The sequence below is a fragment of the Hirundo rustica genome, chromosome 24 (genome assembly GCF_015227805.2).
Source record: "Hirundo rustica isolate bHirRus1 chromosome 24, bHirRus1.pri.v3, whole genome shotgun sequence".
In the NCBI taxonomy this organism is placed as follows: Eukaryota; Metazoa; Chordata; class Aves; order Passeriformes; family Hirundinidae; genus Hirundo; species Hirundo rustica.
The window spans coordinates 6,079,913-6,101,609 of record NC_053473.1 but is presented as its reverse complement, the minus strand read 5'-3'; the positions used below and the strand labels follow the sequence as shown (position 1 = coordinate 6,101,609).

Sequence of the window (21,697 nt, the reverse complement as noted above, 5' to 3'; positions counted from 1 at the left end):
CGGAATAAACCACGGGGAATAAAACCACGGGGAATAAAACCCCCGCGCACCGCAGAAGCCATTCACAGCAGAACCCGCTCCATCCGCCCTGCGCGGAGGAAACAAGCCCCACGGCCCCGGGAGGGGTGGGTTTGGGACCAGCTCTGCGGGGTTGGTGTCGCGGCAGGGCCGGCAGCTCCCGCACCATCCCTGCTTCCAGCCCGGCAGCACAGAGCTCAGGCTCCTCGCAACCTCAGCAATCCGCCACCACGTTTTCTCGGCCTTGATAATTCCCATCTCCCTTTTGGCTGCTTGGAGAGGGAAAACAAATTCCCTACTTTAAGGAATTTTTCACCAGAATAGCACCTGATTTAGCAAAAGAAACTTAAAGTACAACTTAACCTCAAGGTCTGATGAACTCCCTCCTTTATCACATCTCCTGCAGCTGTAACTTTCCATTTTCTCTACTGAAAGAATAAAAAACAAAACAAAAACAAACAGTCAAATAAGCAGAAACTTTGTTAAAAATATTTATTTAAAAAAATACAATTGTTTTGCATGTCTGGTTGCACATAACTATTAACATATGATTGACTTGAATAATTTGCTACAATGCTTTTTTTTTTTAAAGCCAGCCTGCATTATACAAAGCAAAATCCCTCTGTCAGTTCTTACATAAAATAGTTTTCTTTAACTATTCCCACCCCATTATTTTTTTTTTTTTAAAAAAAGATTGCAATACATTGATTTTTATTACTTTTTTTTTTTTTTTCTCCTTTTTTGCACAAAAATCGAAGCAATAGAAAAAAAGTCACCTGATTTCTCAGGAAAGACCTTCATGACGTTTGAATACCAATTCCCAAAGAGCCACTGCCAAAGCAGCATTTGTCACTTTGAAGTGTCAGGACAGTGCAAAGGAAGTTTTGCATCTTAAAAAAACCCCCACTTTGCTTCCCAATTGCATTCAAACCTGAAATGTGCTCAAACGACTCCATCCCTGCCCTAATCCAGTTGCTCAGAATTCTCAGGATGATTTACACGCTGAAGGTCTTCCTAAATGTTATCTCGGAAGGTTAAATAAAAGCAAAATTTAGTAACACTGAACAATTACTGAAAACTTTGGCTATTTATGTACTTGCATTACATACCAGCTTTTTTTTTTAATATATATATATATATATATTTTATTTTTTTTTAAACACAATGGCATTAAGATACTCTAATAAGGTATTTAAAAAAAAAAAAAAAAAAGTTAGACTGAGAAGCAATTCTGTCCCAGGCAGGCTCACCCAGCTGGAACAAGGGGTGATTTTTACAGTTGTCTTGTCCAGAAAAAGTCTCCAGTGTAGGAAGTTTCAGACACTCGCTACAACATAACTTTGCCTCTTGAATTTGTACTATATATATATATATATGTATGTATATATATATATTTAGAGAGAAAAGAAAAATGCAGAACTCTGTTCTGGAAAGAGCCACTGCAAATGTTCCCCCTCTGCTGCTCTCGGGGGGAGTTCCCACTGCTGATTTGTTCTGAAAACCCCAGCAAAGTAAAAGCGGGAAGGTGAAACTCCAGCCCAGAGGTCCGGAGGGAGGGATCTGCTCCCAGCTCCCCAAAAAACCCAAACTGCCAAGAGCTCAGCTCAGCCTGAAAATGCCAGCCAGGAACCCAGCCCGAAATCAGCTTCCCGACACGGATGTGCGCTGCAGGAGCGGCCAGGACACACGGCACCACGGCTGGACCGGAGCTGGGGCGGCTAAAAACCGATTTCAATTGATTTAAACTGATTTCAATCCCCCCAAGACACAAAAAACCGCCCAGCCCAGGGAAGCTGCAGCAGCTGCTGCTGGATGTGTGCTGATTCCCGGGATTCTGGGCTCCCAGAACTCCTGCTGGGGAAGGATTCACCCCCAGATTCATTCCAGCTGCCCTGATCTCCTTCAGGGGACACGACCGCTGCGTTTCCCTGGAATTTTTCCCTTTTTTTTTTTTTTTTTTCCCAGCTTTATTATTCCAAATCAACTTCTCAGCTCTAAAACCAGAGGGGAATAAGCTTTAAATGTGCTACTGTACCCATCACAAAGCACTGTGACGTACATAAGGCCATCTGGTAACACTGCAACAGGCTACAAAAACAAGTCGGAAAAGGGAATTTTTAGGATCTTTTTCCAAGCTACAAACAATAAATCTCAACCCTGTTCACAGAGAATGAAACGTTTCAAAAGTATATTTTTATATAGAAAAACCTCTGTGCAACTGAACAACAGCAGAACAACAACAGCAACAAGAGAGAAAAAAAAAAATAGTCAACACAATTCTAGGAAGCAGTTTCAAAGCTTGAGGGGTTAGGACATGCTAGGGAAAAATTAAAAATAATAAAAAAAACCAACCCCAAAACACATCCCAAGGAGCTCAGAGCAAAGCAGGGATTGGAATATCGGAACCCCAGCACACAGCACACTCCAGGAACCACGCACAGGCCACCCTCAGAGCCCTCCTGTGCTCCAAAAAACACAAAAATAACCCCAAAGGAAAGGAAAAAATCAAAATAAACAACAACAGCTTCCAGTTATTGGTACAGCACTGCTGAAACTGCTCTGGAATCACCTCCAGCCTCTCCTCACTGCCTCCATTCAGATCCTTTTTTTCCCCAAAGGGTCGGGATTCTCCTGTTCCACCCCTGCTTTGAGATGAAAACCTCCTGCAGCACAGCCTCAGCAGAGAAACCTTCTAAATCAAACCCAAACTTGTGCTCCATGCACACAAAGCCACTCAAAAACACGTTTAAGACACTTTTTGTTTTGTTTCAGGAGATGTGGCATCCAACAACGTCAAAAAATAACAACTTCGGCAACTCACGAGTCCACGCTGGGGCAGGATTGACTTGAGTGCTAAAAGAGAAGAAAAAGCCCCCCTAAAAAAACCTCCCAAGGGAGTGCAAAATATTTCAAAGTGGCGACTGCAGAGTGCAGAATCTGCTCGGAGGGAGGATGGGATATTCATGTGGATTTTTGGGAACACGTCCTGCCAGGCACGACCCACGTGTGCTCCAGGCAGAGCTGTTCCAGCCACGCTTAAACACGGAGGAATCTAAAAAAAAATACAAATTTTCAGCTCTGAGCGTGCTTCTCATCAGGGCCTGGAAGAGCTCCACAAGCAAAATCTGCTGCTTTCGTTGGGAGGGGGAAACAAAATTCAAACTCTCGCCAGCTTTAGGGTGGTTTTGTTCCAAAATAATTTATAGGAAGCAGACAACTCGCTGCTCCAGCAGGGAAATACTGGAATATCCAGGGAGAAACAGGGCCCTGCCCACCTGTGGTCAGACAGAAAAACAATCTGCAGGGAACACATTCTCCTGATCCCTGCCCGTTCCTGGCATAAAGGCAGGAATAAAATCCCTCAGTTTGGGATCCACTGACACCAAAGCCCAGATTTCACCTCTCTGCTGGAGAAGGCAGTGAGTCCATCAGGGAATCCCGACAGGAATGGGCAGCACCGCCCTCGTGGCTCCTCTCTTTCGCCCTCCTGACCAAAATCAGGCTCTGGAGGAAGATTTGGTTTCATTTCCAGGGATTTCTCTCTGTCCAGAGCCACCTCTCCCCTCCCCAGTCAGCACCTCTTGCTCCCGGTGGAATTCCGGGCCCAAAAATGCCTCAGGGATGAACAGGACACACGGCACCACGGCTGGATGGAGAGCTAAAAACTGATCTCAATTGATTTCAATCCCTCCAAGACACAAAAAACCGCCCAGCCCAGGGAAGCTGGAGCAGCTGCTGCTGGATGTGCGCTGATTCCCGGGATTCTGGGCTCCCAGAACTCCTGCTGGGGAAGGATTCACCCCCAGATTCATTCCAGCTGCCCTGATCTCCTTCAGGGGACACAACCTGCTGTGCTTCCCTAGAATTCTTCCCTTTATTCCCCCTCCAGCTTTATTATTCCAAATCAGCTTCTCAGCTCTAAAACCAGAGGGGAATAAGCAAAGGGACACCCTGGAGAGCTGCACAGAACTGTCCCTGCATTTTATCCCAAAATCTTCCCCCGCCAGCTCCGGCTCCAGCAGCTCCCGCCTGTCCCGCTCCCCTGGATCTGCTCACACCCAACTCAAAGCACGCCACTGCTAACTGCTGCTTCATTAACCCCAAATCAAACCAAAAACGCCTCTGTTTGGGCAGCACAAGCTTCACCAAACATCCCGGAGAGCTCCTGAGTGAATCCTCCTGGATTTGGGGCTCCTCTGCCACGTGGGAGACCCTCAGGAGCTGCTTGCAACACCCCACTCTGATTTTTAAACCAAAACAACCCCACCCCACCACCCCAGAGGCCAAAAGGTCTCTTTTTCTCCATTTCAACCCTTCCAGGTCCAGATTCTATTCCTCACACGGAGCTGAGGGAGGAAGCACACCAAAAGGGTCACCCAAACCCCAAAATTTTCTAAACATCCGTGGGTTTTAACAACATTCCCTGACCCAACCTGCTGAGGTCGATTTCCAGAGCTGACAATACCAAGAGAGCCTCTTGATACAACACTGAGATGGACTGGAGACAAATCTGCCTTAAAAATGGCAGAGGTTAAACTGCAGAGCACATCAAAAACCGCCATAAAACAGGAGCAAAGAAAGGAAACGAGGAGATAAATGAATAAACCGTGGGAGACGAGAGGGGCAGAGCTGCAGCTCCTGATCTCAGCTCCAGGAGGGGATCAGGGCCCTTCACTCCCATCCCAGCTGGAATCCCCAGGGAATCCCTGGGGGACGCTGGGGAAGGGAGATCTGCACCTCAGCAGCGTCACTGCCCTCCAAACGAACATCAGAAACCCAGAACAATCTATCTGTGAGACAGCTGAGGTTCGAAAATGCACCAGAGGGAGAAATTATCCCAGCCAAAGCCTTCCTGTCCCACACACCACTCCATTATCCCAGAGACTGCACAGGTACTGAAGCCTTGGGATGCTCCAAGGGACACCAAGGAATTGTCCAACGGCAGGAATTTGATCCCTTCCTGAGCTATCGCACAGCAGGGCTTGGCTGTGCCAAAACCAGAGCACAGGACTCGCATCCCCTGCTGAGGACAGCTCTGAAACAAAGCCCTAAACCTAAAGCTGCTGCTGGAAAACCCCAAAATTCCTCCATCACCCTCTTTTTACCAGGATCACCTTCCCAGGAAGGACAGAACACCAACGGTTCCACAACCATGGGGGAATTTTCTGCTTCCACGGGCTGCTCCTGGCCAGGAACCCTGAAAATCCAGGATCCCAAACAGAGCCAGGCAGCAGCAGCAGCCCCCCATGGAAAATAAAAAGAGATTCCCAGAAGCAAGACACGAGTTCAGCTCCCCAAACCCAGTGCCTTGGGCTCCATGGAAGCAGGGATTCTGTCCCCATCTCCAGGACGTTGGGCCCTTGTTCCTCTCCCACCAAACTCTTTTGCTCTGACCTTCCACGGAACCCAAGACAGCCAGGAACGAACTGATGCAAAAACTGCCAAGCATTCCACAAAACCAAGGCTGCTCCAGCAACAGGAACCTAAGGAAAAAAATGCTTCTGTAACGCTGCATTATTTTTATTTAGTTGTGTTTTTTTTTTTTTTTTAATCACCACGGTACAGAACTAAAACAGAATCTACTCTAACCCCACCTGCCCTGGGCTAAATTACAAAGGAGTTGTGAGGAGCTGCACGAAGAGCTCCTGAAGTGACCTAAAGAACCAGCAGTTCACAGAACTGAGCCCCGCGGGGCTCTGGCAGGAATGTGACCCCAGGAAAAGCCGGCAGCTCCCTGGCAGTGGATGTGGCTGATGAGGCAGCACGAGAACAAGGAAATATTCCCTTCAGTGACCTGAAAATCGCAGTGGAGAAAAGGCAGCAGAAAGCTGCTCCTCTCCCACCTCCTCTCCTTCTCCCAGCAGCTTTCCCAGCTGCTTTACTCAGATTTTTTTTTTCCTCCAGAAGCCAAAGCGATCCCGATCCCGATCCCGCTCTGCCTGCTGGATTTTACCTGGTGGAACCCATCCCCTCCAGGCTGCTCCTCCACAGGGGCTCCCAAAGGAAAACCTGGAACTCTGTGCCACAGCAATCTTGGGAAGCTTCTTGGAGAGGAGCAGGAGCTCAGAAACAGCTTTTTTTTTTTTTTTTTTTTTTTTTTTTTTTTTGGGCCTGACCCCAAAGCGATCAAAGCTCACAAAGAATTAAGTGCACAAATTTTCAACAGCTAAACTTGGCTTTTTCTCCACAGGGGAACAAGGGGGAAAGGGAAGCAATCAAATTGCAAGTTGTTAGTGCTCATCCGTGAATTTTCAATTCAAATCCCAGCCTGCAAAATGTTGCTCTCTCAAAAGTCCACGTGTTTGGTAGGCGTAAAATTGGCCAACCTGAACCAACCAAAGTGCTGCTATTTACACATAGCCATAGAAATTTCCCAGAGCAGGCTCCAAACGTGCAGACCAAAAAAAGAAAAAAAAAAAAAAAAAAAATTTCCAGATGCCTGCTCTTCATGATCACCTGCAGCTTCGCTTCTGCGTTTCAAAAATAAAAATTAAACTAAAAAAAAAAAAAAAAAAAAAGGAAAAAATGTCAATATTGCACATTTTAAGAGCTGCTGGCGCAGGAATTTCCTCCTGCATCTGCTGATGTCTAAATGTGAAGCATTTTTTGCCTCTGACAGGAGCCAACAGGAAGACAGGTCACTCCATGAGCTCACTCCCTGCTTCTCCACATGAAAAAAGGAATATTTTTTTTTTTTTTTCTCCCACTTTTCCCCTGGGCAGGTGAACAATGCCCAAAAAAAAAAGCGACTCTGTTCCACCCACCTGTCCCAGGTGTCGCGGCAGGAACACGCAAAAGTGGTTTTTTTCCGTGTCACAGAAAGGGAACATCACTGCAGGAAAAGGAAAGTCCTGGGTGTTGCGGCTTTAAAGGGGAATTCCAAGCCTGCAAAAGTGGCAAAAGGGACAAAAAAAAAAAAAAGAGAGAGAACTCTGGAAAAGCTCGAGTTCACCACTGATGCATGGAATAGGTGCAGTATTTACAGCAAACACTGTCAGCTCCTCGTGCTGGAGAGGGAAAAACCTTCCTCTGCTCGTGGCAGCTCGGAGGACGCTGAAGGAAAGAGTCGTCTCCGCCTGTTTTCTGGGAATATCTTATGGAGAAGATGCCCTGACGCCCCCACCTCAAACCCAGAGGCTGCTGCCTGACATCAGATGCCCAAATGGAAGGACACAGACCCACAGCCCAACACGCCCAGGCCGAGGGGCTGAGAGAGGAAAGCTCTCATTGCTTCACCCCTGGCTCTTCTCAGAAAGCCTCCTGAGGTGTAAAAATCCGCCCAGGAATGCCACCTCCTCTCCATGGCTCTGGAAAACAATCCTGCATTGCTCACCCAGGACACCACGGAGGTGAAAGCAGGTTTACCCCTGGTTTGGGGTCGGTGCTCCCTCCGAAAAAACCAGAGAACAACAGCTCCATGGCAAAACCTGGGGTAAGAGCTGGCAAAAGAGGAGCTTGTCCACGTGGGGAAAAGCAGGAAGCTTTTCCAGAACTGTGAGGAAAGAGGAGCAACATTAATGCTGGGATGTTGCCGTTCTCACCCCGCTGGGGTCTGGGATTCCAGGTCAGGCAGCAACCTCCCCCCAAAACTCAGGGAAAATCCCCCCAAAACTCAGGGAAAATCCCTCCAAAACTGCAAGGAAAATCTCCCCAAAACTCAGGGAAAATCAACCCAAAACTCAGGGAAAATCAACCCAAAACTCAGGGAAAATCCCTCCAAAACTCAGGGAAAATCCCCCCAAAACTCAGGGAAAATCCCTCCAAAACTCAGGGAAAATCCCCCCAAAACTCAGGGAAAATCCCTCCAAAACTCAGGGAAAATCCCCCCAAAACTCAGGGAAAATCCCTCCAAAACTCAGGGAAAATCCCCCCAAAACTCAGGGAAAATCCCTCCAAAACTCAGGGAAAATCCCTCCAAAACTCAGGGAAAATCCCTCCAAAACTCAGGGAAAATCCCCCCATCCTGCTGATCCAGCAGGGAGGTCCCAGGCTCTGGAACAGGTCTCTGGCACAAGAAATGTTTGGACTCCAGCATTGAAACTCTGTGAGAAGTGAAAGGAGCTCATCCCACCGTCCACGGGAAGGGAAGGAGGCCACGGAAACATCCAGAATCCAGCCCCACCTCTGGGGCCACGCCACCCAATCCCACAGAACTGTCCTGAACGCAAAAACTTGGAATAAATCCTTGAAAAAAAAATTTCTCCCTCCAAAAAAAAAAAAAAAAAAGAAAAGAAAGAAAGAAAAGAAAGAAAAGAAAGAAAAGACAACTGGCAGCAGAAAAACAAAAACCCCGGCTGCTTTCGCTGCTGCACAAAAGTCCTGGTGCCCCCGGGGCGGAGCGGAGCGGAGAGCGCACACCCCATTCCCAAGCATTTCCTGGAATGCCAGCTTCCGTCAGGATTCAGGGCTCTCCTCGCTGAGCACAGGAAGCACGACAGAGGGCTTGGTTTGTTTTGTTTTTCCCAAGAGTCACAGAGAAAAGCCTCCTCTGGTGCTGTTTGCTGCAGTTCAGTCTCTGGTTGCTGCAACGCCACCCCAAAATTCCTTTTGGACACGGGGGTGGGGGAAAAAAAAAAATCTTCCAAACCGAGGAGGAGAAGAGACTGGAGCTGCAGCTCCTATTAAGGCGTTTGCATATACATTCCCAACCTGGGTTCTTCCAAAAAAAGGGGGAATTTTTGCAAAACAAAAAAGGCTTTTTTTTTTGTTTTTGTTTCGGGAACGGCGACAACCGCGACTGTCGAGGATCTCTGTGGAATTACAAACCGCTCGTTTTTTAAGAACAAAAAAGGTGGCTCAAGAGAAGTGTCCTATCTTTGCCTCGCTTGCCACTGTGTCCTTTTGCAGGAATTCCATGTGCTATGTCTTCTGGAGATCCGGGGAAAAGGGGCCGGGGGTGGAGGGTCCATCCAGTCCAGACAGCGTAAATGGGCCGTGACTGTTCAGCACTGATGGAAACTGAGAGGTAAAACAAGAATCATCAAAAAACCCCTCACCTGAATTCACTGCCCCTCCCACATCTGTGCACAAAGGAGGGGAAAAAACCAACAAACCAACTCAACAAAACAAAGCAAAACCAACCCAGACTTCAAAGAATCCTCTTGGCTTCTCACTTTTAATTTATTTTTTTAAAGCCAAGCGGTGTCACAGTGACCCCTGAGCTGAGCACTGGCCCATATCCTCATTAAAATCTGACTTTAATCCAGGTGGTGGGGAAAACAGGGTCTAAATTACCCCTCAGCTGATTATCAGCTCTTTTCAGGGTGAAAAATCCAGAGTCATTTCAGCCTTCCTTGTTTTTTCCCCCTCTCCTCGTGGTACAGATGAGGAACTTCCTTCATCTCCATGGAGATGACAGATCCCAACCCAGAAGATTGAACTAAATTCCTTAATTCCAATGAAATGAAACAAAAATTAATCAAATTGGTTCAATTCTACCCTTTGCCTCAGCAAATTCAGGCAGCAAATGTGGTAATTCCAGTGCCAGGGTGGAAGTGTGAGGGAAAAACGTGAGAATTACAAGTAAAGGAGGGGTTTTTTTCTTAAATATAGTGGATTGTTTTCATATACAGTAAAGAAAACCCTGGCCTTGGGCACTTCCAGGGATCCAGGAGCAGCCACAGCTTCTCTGGGGTGAATTTTATGGATTTCTTCCATAAAAATCATCAAAAACTGTGCCCCACATCATCACAGAGATCAAACACGCACTCCTGCTCCTTGTCAGTTGTGAGATTAATTAATATTTCTCGGCGGGAATGATCGGAACAATCAAGAGAGCAGAAAAACCTCAAAATTCAGGAAAATCCCAAGCAAAAAAAAAAAAAAGCTACAGGGAGGAAATTTTTCCAGGAAGAACAGACCTAAAGAAAGGAAAATAATCTCCCTCTAAAGCAGTCTGGGCTGCAGTCAACTCCAAACATCCCCAGAACACCAACATTTACAACATCCCGAAATGAAACCGGGAGAAAACGAAAATTCACGCTCTCAAACGCTACCACAGGGGGTAGGAAACAGCAGCTCCTACTTTATTTCCACGGCAAACATCTGGGCCGGGCGAGGGATCCCGGGAGGAGGAGAGCTGGGACTCACCTGGAAGAGGGTGTTGGCACCTTGCAGCCGGGCGGGGCTGAGCGGAGCCACCGGGCTCAGGGTGCTCCAGAAGTGGATGCTGGAGAGCAGAGGGCTGGGAGTCAGCAGGATGGGAGTCTGCAAAGGCAGGGGAGAAGAGCTGTGAGAGCCTTTCCCGACCAGGAACTCCCATCCCCTCCTTCCTCCTGCTCCTCCTCCTCCTCCCTGCCAGCCCCATCCGGCTCTCCCTCCCTCCCTCGCTGAGCAATCCAACCCTTTTTTTATTATTTTCCCAAGTCCTGCTGGAAGCCCCAGCAGAGCAGCTCCTCCTCCCATCCAGCACCTGCACTCTGGAAAAGCAGGATTCTGGATTTAAAAAGAAAAAAAAAACCCCAAAGCACTGGGCACACACCCGCTCCTGGGGCCGCTGACAATGCCAGCACAAACAAAAGGAATTTCCATCCAGCTCCTGAATATTCCAGGCAAGCACTTCCCAGGGTGCCAAAAGAACAACTCCATTCGGATTTTGGTTGGTTTTATTTTTTTTTTTTCTTTTTCCCTGTCTTCAGCCATTTCAGTTCTCAACCAGCTGCTTCCCCACGGTTTCACTCTAATTCCAATTTATTGCAGGGGAGAGATTACACAGATACAGGATGATTTAACAGCCCTGCTGGATTCTGCTCTCTTCCAAGTTTTCCACGAGACATGAAAGCTTTCCTTTCCCACACAAAGATAACAACCAAATTAAGCAGCTGCTCTTACTGCTGCCCGCTCACAAGACTTTGGCTTTAACTAAATGCTGCTCACTGAGCAAAGGAAGCTGAGCAGACGCCTCTGTGGGCCTCTGTTTGCGAAGGATTTTCAGGCCCAGCTGAAGGATTTAGGGGCAGGGTTTAGGAACAATTCAGCATCCCCCTGGCAAGGTTTACAAAGATCCTGCTGGAGCTGGTTTGGGTTTTGCCTCCACACGCCAGCCCTGTGTGCATGCCCAGCACCCGGGCACGCTTCGGGGCGAATTCACACCAGTGGTGAATCAAACTCGTGTTTGATTAACAAAAAAAAAAAAACCACCCAACAACCAGGGAGTGACATCCTGAGCTTCAAATCTCCTAATACAACAAACTGTTCATTTTCCACTTGCTGCTTTCAAGCATAACATCACCGCTATTGTTAGTTTGAAAAAATAAATATAAAAAGAAAGCAGGAAAGGAATTTGGTCACCTGAGAGAAAAGTGCTGGAGTAAGAGAAGCAGTTGGGAGAGAGGGACTCAGGATGCCCAGAGGACTCGGATCGCTGCCTGTGATGACCAGAGTGGGAGCCAACTCCAGCCCTTTGGGCTTTTTCGATCTGGAGAGGTGATTGGCAAATTCCTTCTCCAGCACAGCTGAATCCTGCTGCTCTTTGGGCTCTGGGGATTGGTGCTGGAGGCTCTGGGCCTGCTCCAGCTGCTGGGAAGCCACGGATTCGATGTCCGTGTCAATGTCCAGGTCGGGGTTGGAGCTCAGGGGCGGCGAGGGGGGCGTGGGGGGCACCTGGAGGGAGGGAGAAACCGAGGGCAAGGGCGGGGTCGGGGCGAAGCCGGCGCTCAGGTTCGGCAGAGGCGCCGGGGGAGCCTCGGGGACGGGCAGCTTGGGCAGCACGAGCGTCTCCAGGCTCTGCAGGGTCTCCTCGGAGCCCAGGGGAAGCGAGGAGGACGCGGCGGGGGTGGCGGGAGCCGTGGAAGTGACGGCCACGGCCGCAGCGGTGGAGACCAGCGGGGCAGAGGGCGGCTTTTTGGAGGGCACGGTGACGAACTTGATGACGGAAGGGGTGGGCTCCTGAGGTTTCTTCTCCGCCAGCTTCTCGGCCGGGTTCTCGATCTTGATGGACCTGAAGAGCTTCACGCTGGAGGAGTTGAGGGAGTTGAGGGTGAAGGAGGAGTACAGGCCTGAGTGGATGTAGTCGTTGCGGCTGGAGGATTTAGCGCAGGGCTGGGATTTCTCCTTGCCGCAGTTCTCCGCGTCCTTGGCAGCGCTGGGCGCCTCCCCGAAGCCGGGCGCTTCGGGGTCTCCCTCGATCCGGCCCACCACGAGCGGATCCATGTTCAGGATCTCCGGGTACGACACGAATTTGTACACGAACTTCTTCCCATTCACCTTCTTTATGATGTTCTGGGGTGGCGGGGGGAGAGAGGAAGACAAAAGTATATTTAGACCTTTCTTCAGATTAATTTTCTTCCTACAAACACTGCCTAAAATAGGCAGAGGAATTAAAGTCTGTAATCTTTCAGCCAGAAAAAAAAAAAAAAAAAAAAAAGAATGTTTCTTTTTTTTTTTCCCCCCCGTTTTAAACACACCCTGCACCTTCCAGTTCTGCTCCCGGAGCTGGCAGACAAAACACTGCAACAGGTGAGCTGAACCTGACATTAAACATACTAAAACCAGCCTAAAAACTGCCGAGAAACCCTGCTGAACATCTGCAGTTAAACAAAAAAATGCCCATGACACCCATCAAGGATCACTGAGCTGGGTACGTTACGGGTAATTGAACAGCAGATCTTCCTAAAGGGTTTCTCCAGGACTGCAGAATTGAGAGCTTGCACTTCAAATCAAACCATCTTTATTCTTGATAAGATGATAATAAAGGAAAATAAGCAGCTGAACTCGTCAGCAGAATGCAGGCTAATCAGTTATTTCAATACCACAGAACAGCATCTGTCAAACTTGTTTTGCTCCTCAGCGAAATGCCACACACACTTCGGATTCGGGATTGTCCTTGTTTATCATTCCCTGATTGCTGCTGAGGTCTCTCAGGACCGAGGCAGATTTGTGCCGCCCAGTAACGAACAGCAGCAGCCTCCCACCTGCTCCGGGCTGAGGCTCCTCAGGAGCTGGGGGTTATTTTTGTCCGCTCCACTCGCACGGGAGCAGCCGTGGGATAAAGGGAAACAAAGGTGAGACTCCAAGGTGTTGGAGAAACAAAAGCTTCTTACTCTGCCGGGCCGAAAACAGTGGTCAAACTGAAGGTGAAATTCTGCAGGCGCAGAGAAAATAAAAACCCTTTGGGCCGAAAAAAATGTTTATTTTGAGAGAAATAAACAAAGAGAAAGCTGCAAAAAGATCTGAAGGTGGTGCAATATTCGCGCTCTCCATCATCATCCTCTCCCGGTGCTTTACCTGGATTTTAACCCTTGCAAGGGTGTGTATTTCTGGAAAGGGGATTAAGATCCAAAGGCAGATTTGCATTAGCGAAGACACCAAGCCAACCCTTCGCACAAAGCCACCAGAACCTCCCAGAACAACCAGCGAGGAGGAAACGGCGCAACCGTAAACGAAATTAAAAAAACCAAACCGACACCTTTAAACAAAGCAGCCCAACTTCCTCCAAGCTGGCAGAGCCACAGCAGTGCCACCCCTCCCCTGGGAGGAGGGAAGACAGCAGGAAACTGAGCTCAGCTACGAGGGATCAGGATTGGAGCAGGATTTCCACCCTACCTTCACGTAGTAGTAGCGCAGCGCCCGGCTGAGTTTATCATAGTTCATGCTGGGCTTGTTCTTGCGGATCCCCCAGAGCCTGGCCACCTCCTCTGCCTGCAGCAGCTTGAATTCCCCGTCGTTGGAGGTCCAGCAGATGATATTCTTGTTCTGGGGCTCTTGGAGCAGCTGGAGGAGGAACTGCCACAGGGTGATGGCACTGTCCATAGCAGAGAGCTGCAATTACAAAGGCAGGTTAAGCCCGGGGCATTTCCCTCCTCTCTCCCTACAACGAGGAGGGGGGGAAAAAAGACGGAGCGGGGATTGTTATTTCCACAGCCAGCAAGAGTAAAAAATTATTAGTCACCAGTCGTGAAAGATGTTCCCTGCAGAACTGAGGGGCTGAGTGCCAACTCTGGCGTCTCCTCCCACATGTCAGTACTTTTCACATGGGTTATATTTAGCCTCATTTAACTAAATCAGGTCACTTTGGGTAAGTTGCAGTGAGTCACTACCCCCAAAAAAATGTTTCCCAGTTGTTCCATGTTCACCCACTCCGGCTCGTGCTGCTTTGTGAGAAGCAGCTCAGGTACCCCCAGGTAGGGATCAAACCACCCCCTCACCTCCTCCCTTCCGTACCTGCTCCCGCCCCGGAGACAACACGGCACTGCAAAGCTCCAGGAAGATGCCAGAGCAAAACCAAGTCGATTTCCCCTCAGTTTCCATTCCTGCCCCTTTGCCAGCAGCCCTCTCAATCACCCCAGGCCCTCCTGCAAATCTTTCCTTTCCAGGTATCGCCCCTGCTTTTTTTTTTTTTTTAATGAGAGTAAACACAAAACTAAATTAAAATTATTCCAAACACCGCCTTTGCTCGGCTCTTAATTCCTTCTATGTCTTACCCACGTCAGTGATTTAGGCTGGGACTTTCTAGGACTGATATCTGCCAGTTGATTCCTGCTCTGAAGTTGCTGATGCACAAATCCACCAAGGACAGCCCAGGCAGAGAGATAACACTTTACCTTGACCATATCTGACTACACCAAACTATTTCCACAAACATTTTTAAGCAGAACGCTCATCGTTCTGGATAAGACACAGTGTGAATTAAACCAGACAAAACATTAATTCAGCAACTCCTATAGAATCTCCTAGTCCAGAACTGGTTAATTAATGCAGCCTGAACTTCTTCCTGAGAAATAAAAACAGAGGGAAAATGCTCCGGGATAGAGAATAACGCTAAAAATGTCCAGATATACATAACCACTCTTTTTTTCCCCTAAGTAAAGAGGGTCTGGGGGTTCCATCTGGGTGAATTCCATATTGAAACGCTGACTCCCAAGCTCCAGAGCAAAGGCATCCAGAGCAAAGGCACCAAGCCCAGCCTCAGGCAGCGGGAGCCAGGCGGGTGCTGGTTGAAGTCCCTGTGTACACAGGGCTCAGTCTGAGATCCAGCCGGGCCTGCCAGCTCATCTTTGCTCCCAAAGCCTTTTATTCCAATCTCATTAGTGCCCAGCACTTATCCAGCCCTATATAAGGAAGGGAACTGTGTCCAGAGGAGAGGCTGAGCACTCCGGGAGCCCTGGGACAGGATTAGAGCTGACAGTTCACACAGGGCTCTCGGGGAAGCGAGGTGCCCCGGGGCAGGTACCTTTCTGGGCACAGCCCGTGGCATTTCAGCATTTCAGCCCTTCTGCAGAATCCCTGCCTCGTGGCACGCAGGCTGATGTGACATCGATCCAGGCAGGTAAATTGCTGCAATTACACGGAACAATCTCCAAAAGCGAAGGACACCCACACCCCCTCGTCAGGCTGGCCCGAGGCGCTTTCCCTGTTAATTACTGCACACGTACAACTCCCTGCTTGCCCAAATTAATTGCTCGGCGCTCGAAGAAACTGGAGGCTGCGCTTCCAGACTCTTCCCACACTGCTCCGTGCCGTGCCAGCTGCTCCATGCAGCATTTAGGGACCAGGCAAACACCTTGAAACCCCTCCAGAACCGCCTGGCGCCGCCATTTACCCCCAAACGCGCCGGGTTTGGAACGCCGGGGCCGCGCCTCGTTATCCACGGGGGCGACGCAGCCGCACGTGGCGGCGTGGAGAGCACGAGGACTCGGTTCTGCCGCCCAGCAGAGCTGTCAGGAGCAGGGAGATGTGCGAAGAGAGAGCAGGGAAACGAAGCTGAGCGATGATTCCCACGCTGCGCTTATCGGCAGCGCTCTGGGAGCACTGCAGCAAACGGCGCTGACTGATGCAACGTGGAAATCAGATTAGCAACGGGATTTCACTGTGGTAAAGGCTTTTTTTCTTTTTTTTTTTCCTTTTTCTCCCACCCCTCCTGCTAAAAATCCATGCAGCTTTCATCCCAGAATTGACCTGGTGTTATTCTGTGAGCCTGCTTCCCTTTAGGAAGTCCCACCTTGCTGTTAATTCCAAGCTGACCCAAGCCAAGCGTTGCTGCCCAGGTCACAGCCGGGCTGGAATCCAGCTGGAGATGCACAGAGCAGCACAAAGCTCTGTAAAGCAGCACACACGGAGCGGCCAAAATGATGGCAAATACTGGATATTAAAAAACAAACAGAAAAAAAAAAACCACCTTTCCCAGAGATGAGCTAAGTCGTCCTGAGGAGCGTTTACAAAAGTTAAAGAGTTCACGCTGCTCAGATCCTGCAGTTTTCCAGCTGGAAGGATCCTCAGCCAGGGGCAGAGTTACAGACTGTACTGGAGTGCAATTTTGATCAAGCTCCTCCTGATGTCTCTGGCATTTGCAGCTTCAGACGTGTCACGATTCTGTCCGTCACTCGGAGGACACACAGCACACCCCCAGCTTGGAAAATTCTTGTCTAAGAAACATTAAAAGGCTGAAGAGGCCTCACTGAGTCCCTGGCTGCCACAGGCCAGGAGCAGAGAGTACTCTGGGATTGCTCACGGATGGGTTTTACTGCGTAAAACAGAATGAATATTCCTCTTTATTAAATATTCACTGCGCTCATCTCCAGGGAATGATGGAGATCCCGCAGTGCAGCCTCAGGGAAACCTCAGAGGAACGGGGAATACGGAGTTCTTCTGGAGATTATATCCAAAGGGAGGGCCAGAAAACAACCTTGGTGAAAGCAATGGTGGATTTTGCCCCTTCAGAGCCCCAGAGCGAGGTGTTACCTGGGGAAGTCCAATGTGTATTAGGAGACAATGCTGTGTCTCATTTAACTCTCACCTCATTTACCTTCAGGACAAAACTTGCTCTGATACAGCAGCAGAATACATAAAATCCCTCTTGTTTCTCCAGGAAAAAGCAGAATATATATGCAAAAAAAAAAAACAAAATCGCACGAGATGTAAAATTAAAACCAGCACAGGTGAGCTGAGCGCTTCTCTTTGTCTGAGCACCACCAAAGGCGGGGAAAAGGTTTCTCCTTCTCCAGCAGCCGGGGCAGGAGGCAGCTGCTGCCCTCCCTGAGCCTTTCCCATGGCACCAACACGGACAGTGGCCCAAGAACCCCCCGGCCCACTGCTACATGAGCGAGGGTGAAACGCTCTCTGGGTTCGCAAACAGCATTTCGACTTTTTAAATCTCCCCCAAAAGGCCCCACTCTCCTCCTCCTCTCACAGCTCCCCACCGGCACAAAACCCCTCCTAAGCCCAACTGCTCTTCCTCCAGGACGAACACACCAGTAATTACAAACACACCACTGCGAAACATCCTTTGGTGAAGGTTCCTTTCCCTTCCAAGAGCCCGTGGAGAAAGGAAAAGCCCTCGCTGGAAAAGGGAACGAGGCGGAGAAGCCAACAGCCTTTCTTTCCCCTCCTGCACCATGTGAGCAGGAGGAAAAAATAGTTGCTGGAGGCAGAGGGCAGCTCTGCTTTGTAAGGAGGGAGCTAAAATAGAGCACTATTATTGTCTTGAGATCTTCTCCGACGCCCACGGGTGACCCTGGGAGTTCAGCAGGAGCTGCCGGGGCTCGGCTGAGCCTCCTCCTGCAGGCTGGGCTTTGCAAAGCTTTGCTTCACCCACAAAAGCCAGCGTTTGGGGTTTGTCTCTCCTCCGGTGACTCCTGCTCTGTGTGATCCGTGGGATTGCAGGGCCCCGGAGGCTCGGCTTTTCCTGGGAATGGCAGGGTGTAATCAGGGCTGGCACGGAGGAGTTGAGGCTGTGGCACAATCGCCCCCGTGGGCAGCAGCGACGCTGCCTGTGGCACAACGAATCCAAATGTTCACCTTCTGTGCTCCAACAGGATCCCTCTGCACGCCCTGGGAAGGCAGGATTAAGGGGGTTAGGCCTGTCCTAACCCCCTCCTTCGAGGTCTTCTGGCAGATTTCCTGCGCTTTGACTCAGCGCCAAATAATCTCCAATAATCTTTCGCCTCCATTCGTTGCAGCAGCCTCTGGTAAAGCATCTGCAGGCTGATGACTTCTGCAGATGGGCTGAGTAAAAAGCCTTGTCGGGCCCCCACACAGGAACAAAGGCCCAGAGGAAAGGAAGGATGTCACAGCCACACAGCAAAACCATCGCAGCACTGGCAGGGTGACAGCTGTCCCGGTGTCACACGGAGGGGACAGCCCCAAAAAGGGGCCTGGGAAGCGGCACCGAGCACAGGAAACTCAGGGAGACACACAAACAGCTCCCGGCCCCGAAACCAAAACTGAAATAAAAGCAGCAACAGGTCTGGGGAAGCTCACGGTGCAGGTGAGCAGATCAAGGCGTCAGTTCCAGGAAATCCCAGGAGAGCGGAGCTCGCTGCGATCGCAGCACAAGAGCTCGGGGCTGCTCAGCCCGCACCTCCCAAAGCCATTCCCAGGGATTCTTTAGCACTTGGGGAAGGCCACGGTGTGCGAGCAGGAGGAATTCTGCAGACAATAACTCCTGCCCTGTTGTGCAACACTGCTGTGGACACGAGGCCTCGGTGGCTGTTCCAGGAAAACAAACACAGTTGGGTGAAGGAGACTTTTGGAGGTCACGGGCCCAAGTCCACGTTGGAAACCTCGAAATCTGAGCAGGATTTTCCCCCCCTCCGTTTGTCCAATTGAATAAATGAATGAATCAATGGCTGCCCCATCCCTTTTACTGCAGTGGCAGGTGGGACACGGCTGATGAAGCATCCAATTGAGCGGTTATCAAAATAAAACCAAGCGACAGTTTCAGCAGCAATATCCCATTCCTAAGAAACCTTTCCTAAAAGCTTTTCCAGCTCCTGGGGCTGTGACCCACCTGAACTTTTAGGATTTTATCAATTTTAATTAGTTTTAGAAAGAGTCTACTGCTGCCCCAAAAAAAAACCCCCAAAATCCACAAGCCTACTGAAATCCAAAAGCTGATGTGGTGGGAAGCAGAGCAGGGAATTGAGTCCTTCTCCAGAGCACACACAGGTGAAATGCCAGGTAAAACCCTCTTACATGTGTAAAATAAAGGAATTAAACAAGGAATTCAAACTAAAGATACAGAATTCTACACCTCCCTCAAAAAAATTCCCACTCCTGGCAGCTTTCCAGATAGTAATCAAATTATATCTTATTTCATAACGACCTAAAATCAGGGAAAAATAAGGAAAAAGCACTCCAAACTCCAAGAAATTCTTGTTTTCCCCTTGGCTCTGGCATTCCCTGCACCGTTGCTCCCAACCCAGGCAGGAAAATCAGATTGTTGTGAAGGAGAAGCCGTGGTTATCAAGGCAGGAAGTTCCTTGGAAGGAAATGCTGAAGGATGTCCTCATGATAAGAGCTGCTCCAGAGTTTTCATTGCCTAATCCCACTCCAAACCTCTTTTATTTTTTTTTTCCCAAACTCAAAACAAATGTTGCAATAAATTTTGTATGTCCAGCTCAAAATTTAAGCTGCTTGAGATGAAATTAAGGTGTTTTAGCAAGTATTTGGGGGAGTCAGGAACCAACTGCTTCAGCTTCTGAGTCCTGAGAAAGATGTATTCCTTTCTCTTTGCATTTTCCAGTTTTCCCTCAGTGTTTTCTGGCCTTTTCTGAATTAGCCAAGATCGGGAACAAACCATGAAGGACAACAATGACATCAGGATTTCCACGGGACTCACGGCTGCAGGCTCAGGTTGGCAGCAGATGAGCCAAGCAGCTTTTTGGGGATATTTTTAATCCTGACACGGAGACAAAGGGGCCCCCTTTCGTTATCGAATACGTTTTTGATTATCACACCTGACTTTTAATGTTTAACCTGACGGAAAACAGGGGGGGAAAGGGGGTTTTAAAGCCAACTCCGTGTAATTCCTGCAGCTGCTTCAATCACTCTGCTCCTCCATCCCTGCCTGGGGACGACTGACATCCCTACACTGATTATGGATTATTTCCTAATTATAAGACCTAATTTCCCTGATTTTCCACACTTGGATGACCACCATCCCTTCCCCACCTCTCTCTATTTTTTTTTTTTTTTTTTTTTTTTAGGATACGAGAGCCCAGGGAAGCTTCGGGGCACACGGAGGCGATGGGAAACTCCCAAACCAAAAAGCCTTCGATGGGTTTGTGACCCTGCCGAGACTGTTCCCCAGTAAGCCATAAAAACTCTGATTTCCTGGAAGCTCCTAAGGAGATTACGCTCGCTCCCTCCTCAGCTGGGCTGAGGGCAGTGTTTACCAACAGCAGATTAAATTAATTTGCGCGGGCACAACCCCTCTGCTGGAAGGAGAAAGCATCCCCAGCTGAGAGCAGCAATAACCCCCGCAAGAGCACAGGTTTCGAATTCCTTCCTCCATCGCGGAAAGGAGGGCTGCTGGAAGCTGGAAAAGCTCCCCTCGAACGATGTTTATGGTACACTCAGCCCCGTTGCCATGGCGATGGAACAACTATTCCCTGCAAACAGGCGCGGAGACCCTAAAAATAAACAGCCCGACCGAAATCACGCACCGGCACCGCGTTTGGTGGGGACGGCATGAGCAGAGAGAAATCCTAAAAAAAACCCACAAAGCAAAGCCCTTGCTTTTCTCGGGAGCTGCTCCTTAAAAAAAAAACCAAACAAAACAAAACAAAAAAACCCGGCGCAGCTCCGGATGTTGTCCAGCCCTGATGGGGATTTTTGGGGATGGAGAGGAAGGGAGGGTGCTGGAGGTGGCACACAGGTACGGGATGTGTGTGTGTGCACGGGTGAACACCAAATAAAAAGCAGGATTTGCAGGATTTGCATACTTTCCCCTCCGCCTCCCCTATTGATGTGGGCAGGAATCCACCCAGTTCAGACAGGGGAGTGCGGGAGGATGAAAAAAAAAAAATAATAGTGGTGAAGAATTAAAAAAAAAAAAAAAAAACAGCAGCCATTGGATGCAACCAGCTCTCGGAGCCAAATAACCAAACCCTGGATCCAAACAACTGCTGGGATCAACCAGCAGAGCCCTGCGCCCAAAAATCCTCCTGGATCCAAAGATTCCCTGCATCCCACCAAGTGACCCCCGGATCCGACCAATTTCCGGACCCAAAAATCTCCTGGATCCCAAGCGGGCCCTGGGTCCAAACAATCCTTGGACCCAAACAACCAAGCCCCGGACCCAAAAAAACCCCCTCCAGGATTCCACCAAATAATCCCTGGATCCAACCAACTCCTAGACCCAAACAACCAATTCCTGGACCCCTTAAATTTCCTGGATCCCACCGAGCCCTCCCTGGATCCAAACAACCTCTGGACCCAACCGACCAATTCCCGGACTCGAAAATCGCCCGGATCCCACCGAGCAATCCCTGGATCCAAACAATCCCCGGAGCCAAAAACCTCCGGGATCCCATCAACCACCCCCAGCACCGAACCAGGCGACTCAACCCCGGACCCAAACCACCCCCGGCTCCCTCCAGCCCCGGCCCCGGCCTCTTTCCGTCCCCAGCACCGAGGGGCGGCCGGGGCCCGCAGCCGCCGCTCCCGCACCCCGGCCCGCCGCTTCCCCCCCATCCCTCCGCCCCCGCTCACCGAGGAGGAGCCCCGCCGGTGCCCGGGTGCCGTCGGGTGCCGGTGCTGGGCGCGGCCCCCCCGCCGTCCCTCATGCCCGGCCCGGGCGCCGGGGCCGCATCCCGGGCGGGCGGGCGGAGCCGGGCGGGCAGCGCGGGGCGGCCGCCTTCGACACGGCCGGGGGCGCGCGCGCGCGGGGACCCTCGGCGGCCGCCGTAGCGCCGCTTCCGCCCACGGGCCCGCGGAGCTCGCGGGAGGCGGCCAATGGGAG

The 21,697-nt window shown here is 49.9% G+C and overlaps 1 protein-coding gene across 2 annotated transcripts; it reads right to left on the bottom strand.

Annotated features, from left to right (window-relative positions):
- Positions 1-542: 542 nt before the first annotated feature.
- Positions 543-21,533, bottom strand: ELK4 (ETS transcription factor ELK4). 2 transcript variants are annotated; one of them, XM_040085456.2, is made up of 5 exons: positions 21,448-21,533; positions 13,561-13,776; positions 11,308-12,237; positions 10,108-10,224; positions 543-8,976 (listed from the first exon to the last, which is right to left on the bottom strand). In XM_040085456.2, exons 2-5 carry the CDS (start codon positions 13,765-13,767, stop codon positions 8,878-8,880), a joined length of 1,353 nt encoding a protein of 450 aa, XP_039941390.1. In that variant the 5' UTR covers positions 13,768-13,776; positions 21,448-21,533; the 3' UTR covers positions 543-8,877. The 2 variants fall into 2 exon arrangements, with proteins under 2 accessions (XP_039941390.1, XP_039941391.1); XM_040085457.2 differs by lacking the exon at positions 21,448-21,533 and adding an exon at positions 13,907-13,923.
- Positions 21,534-21,697: the final 164 nt, after the last annotated feature.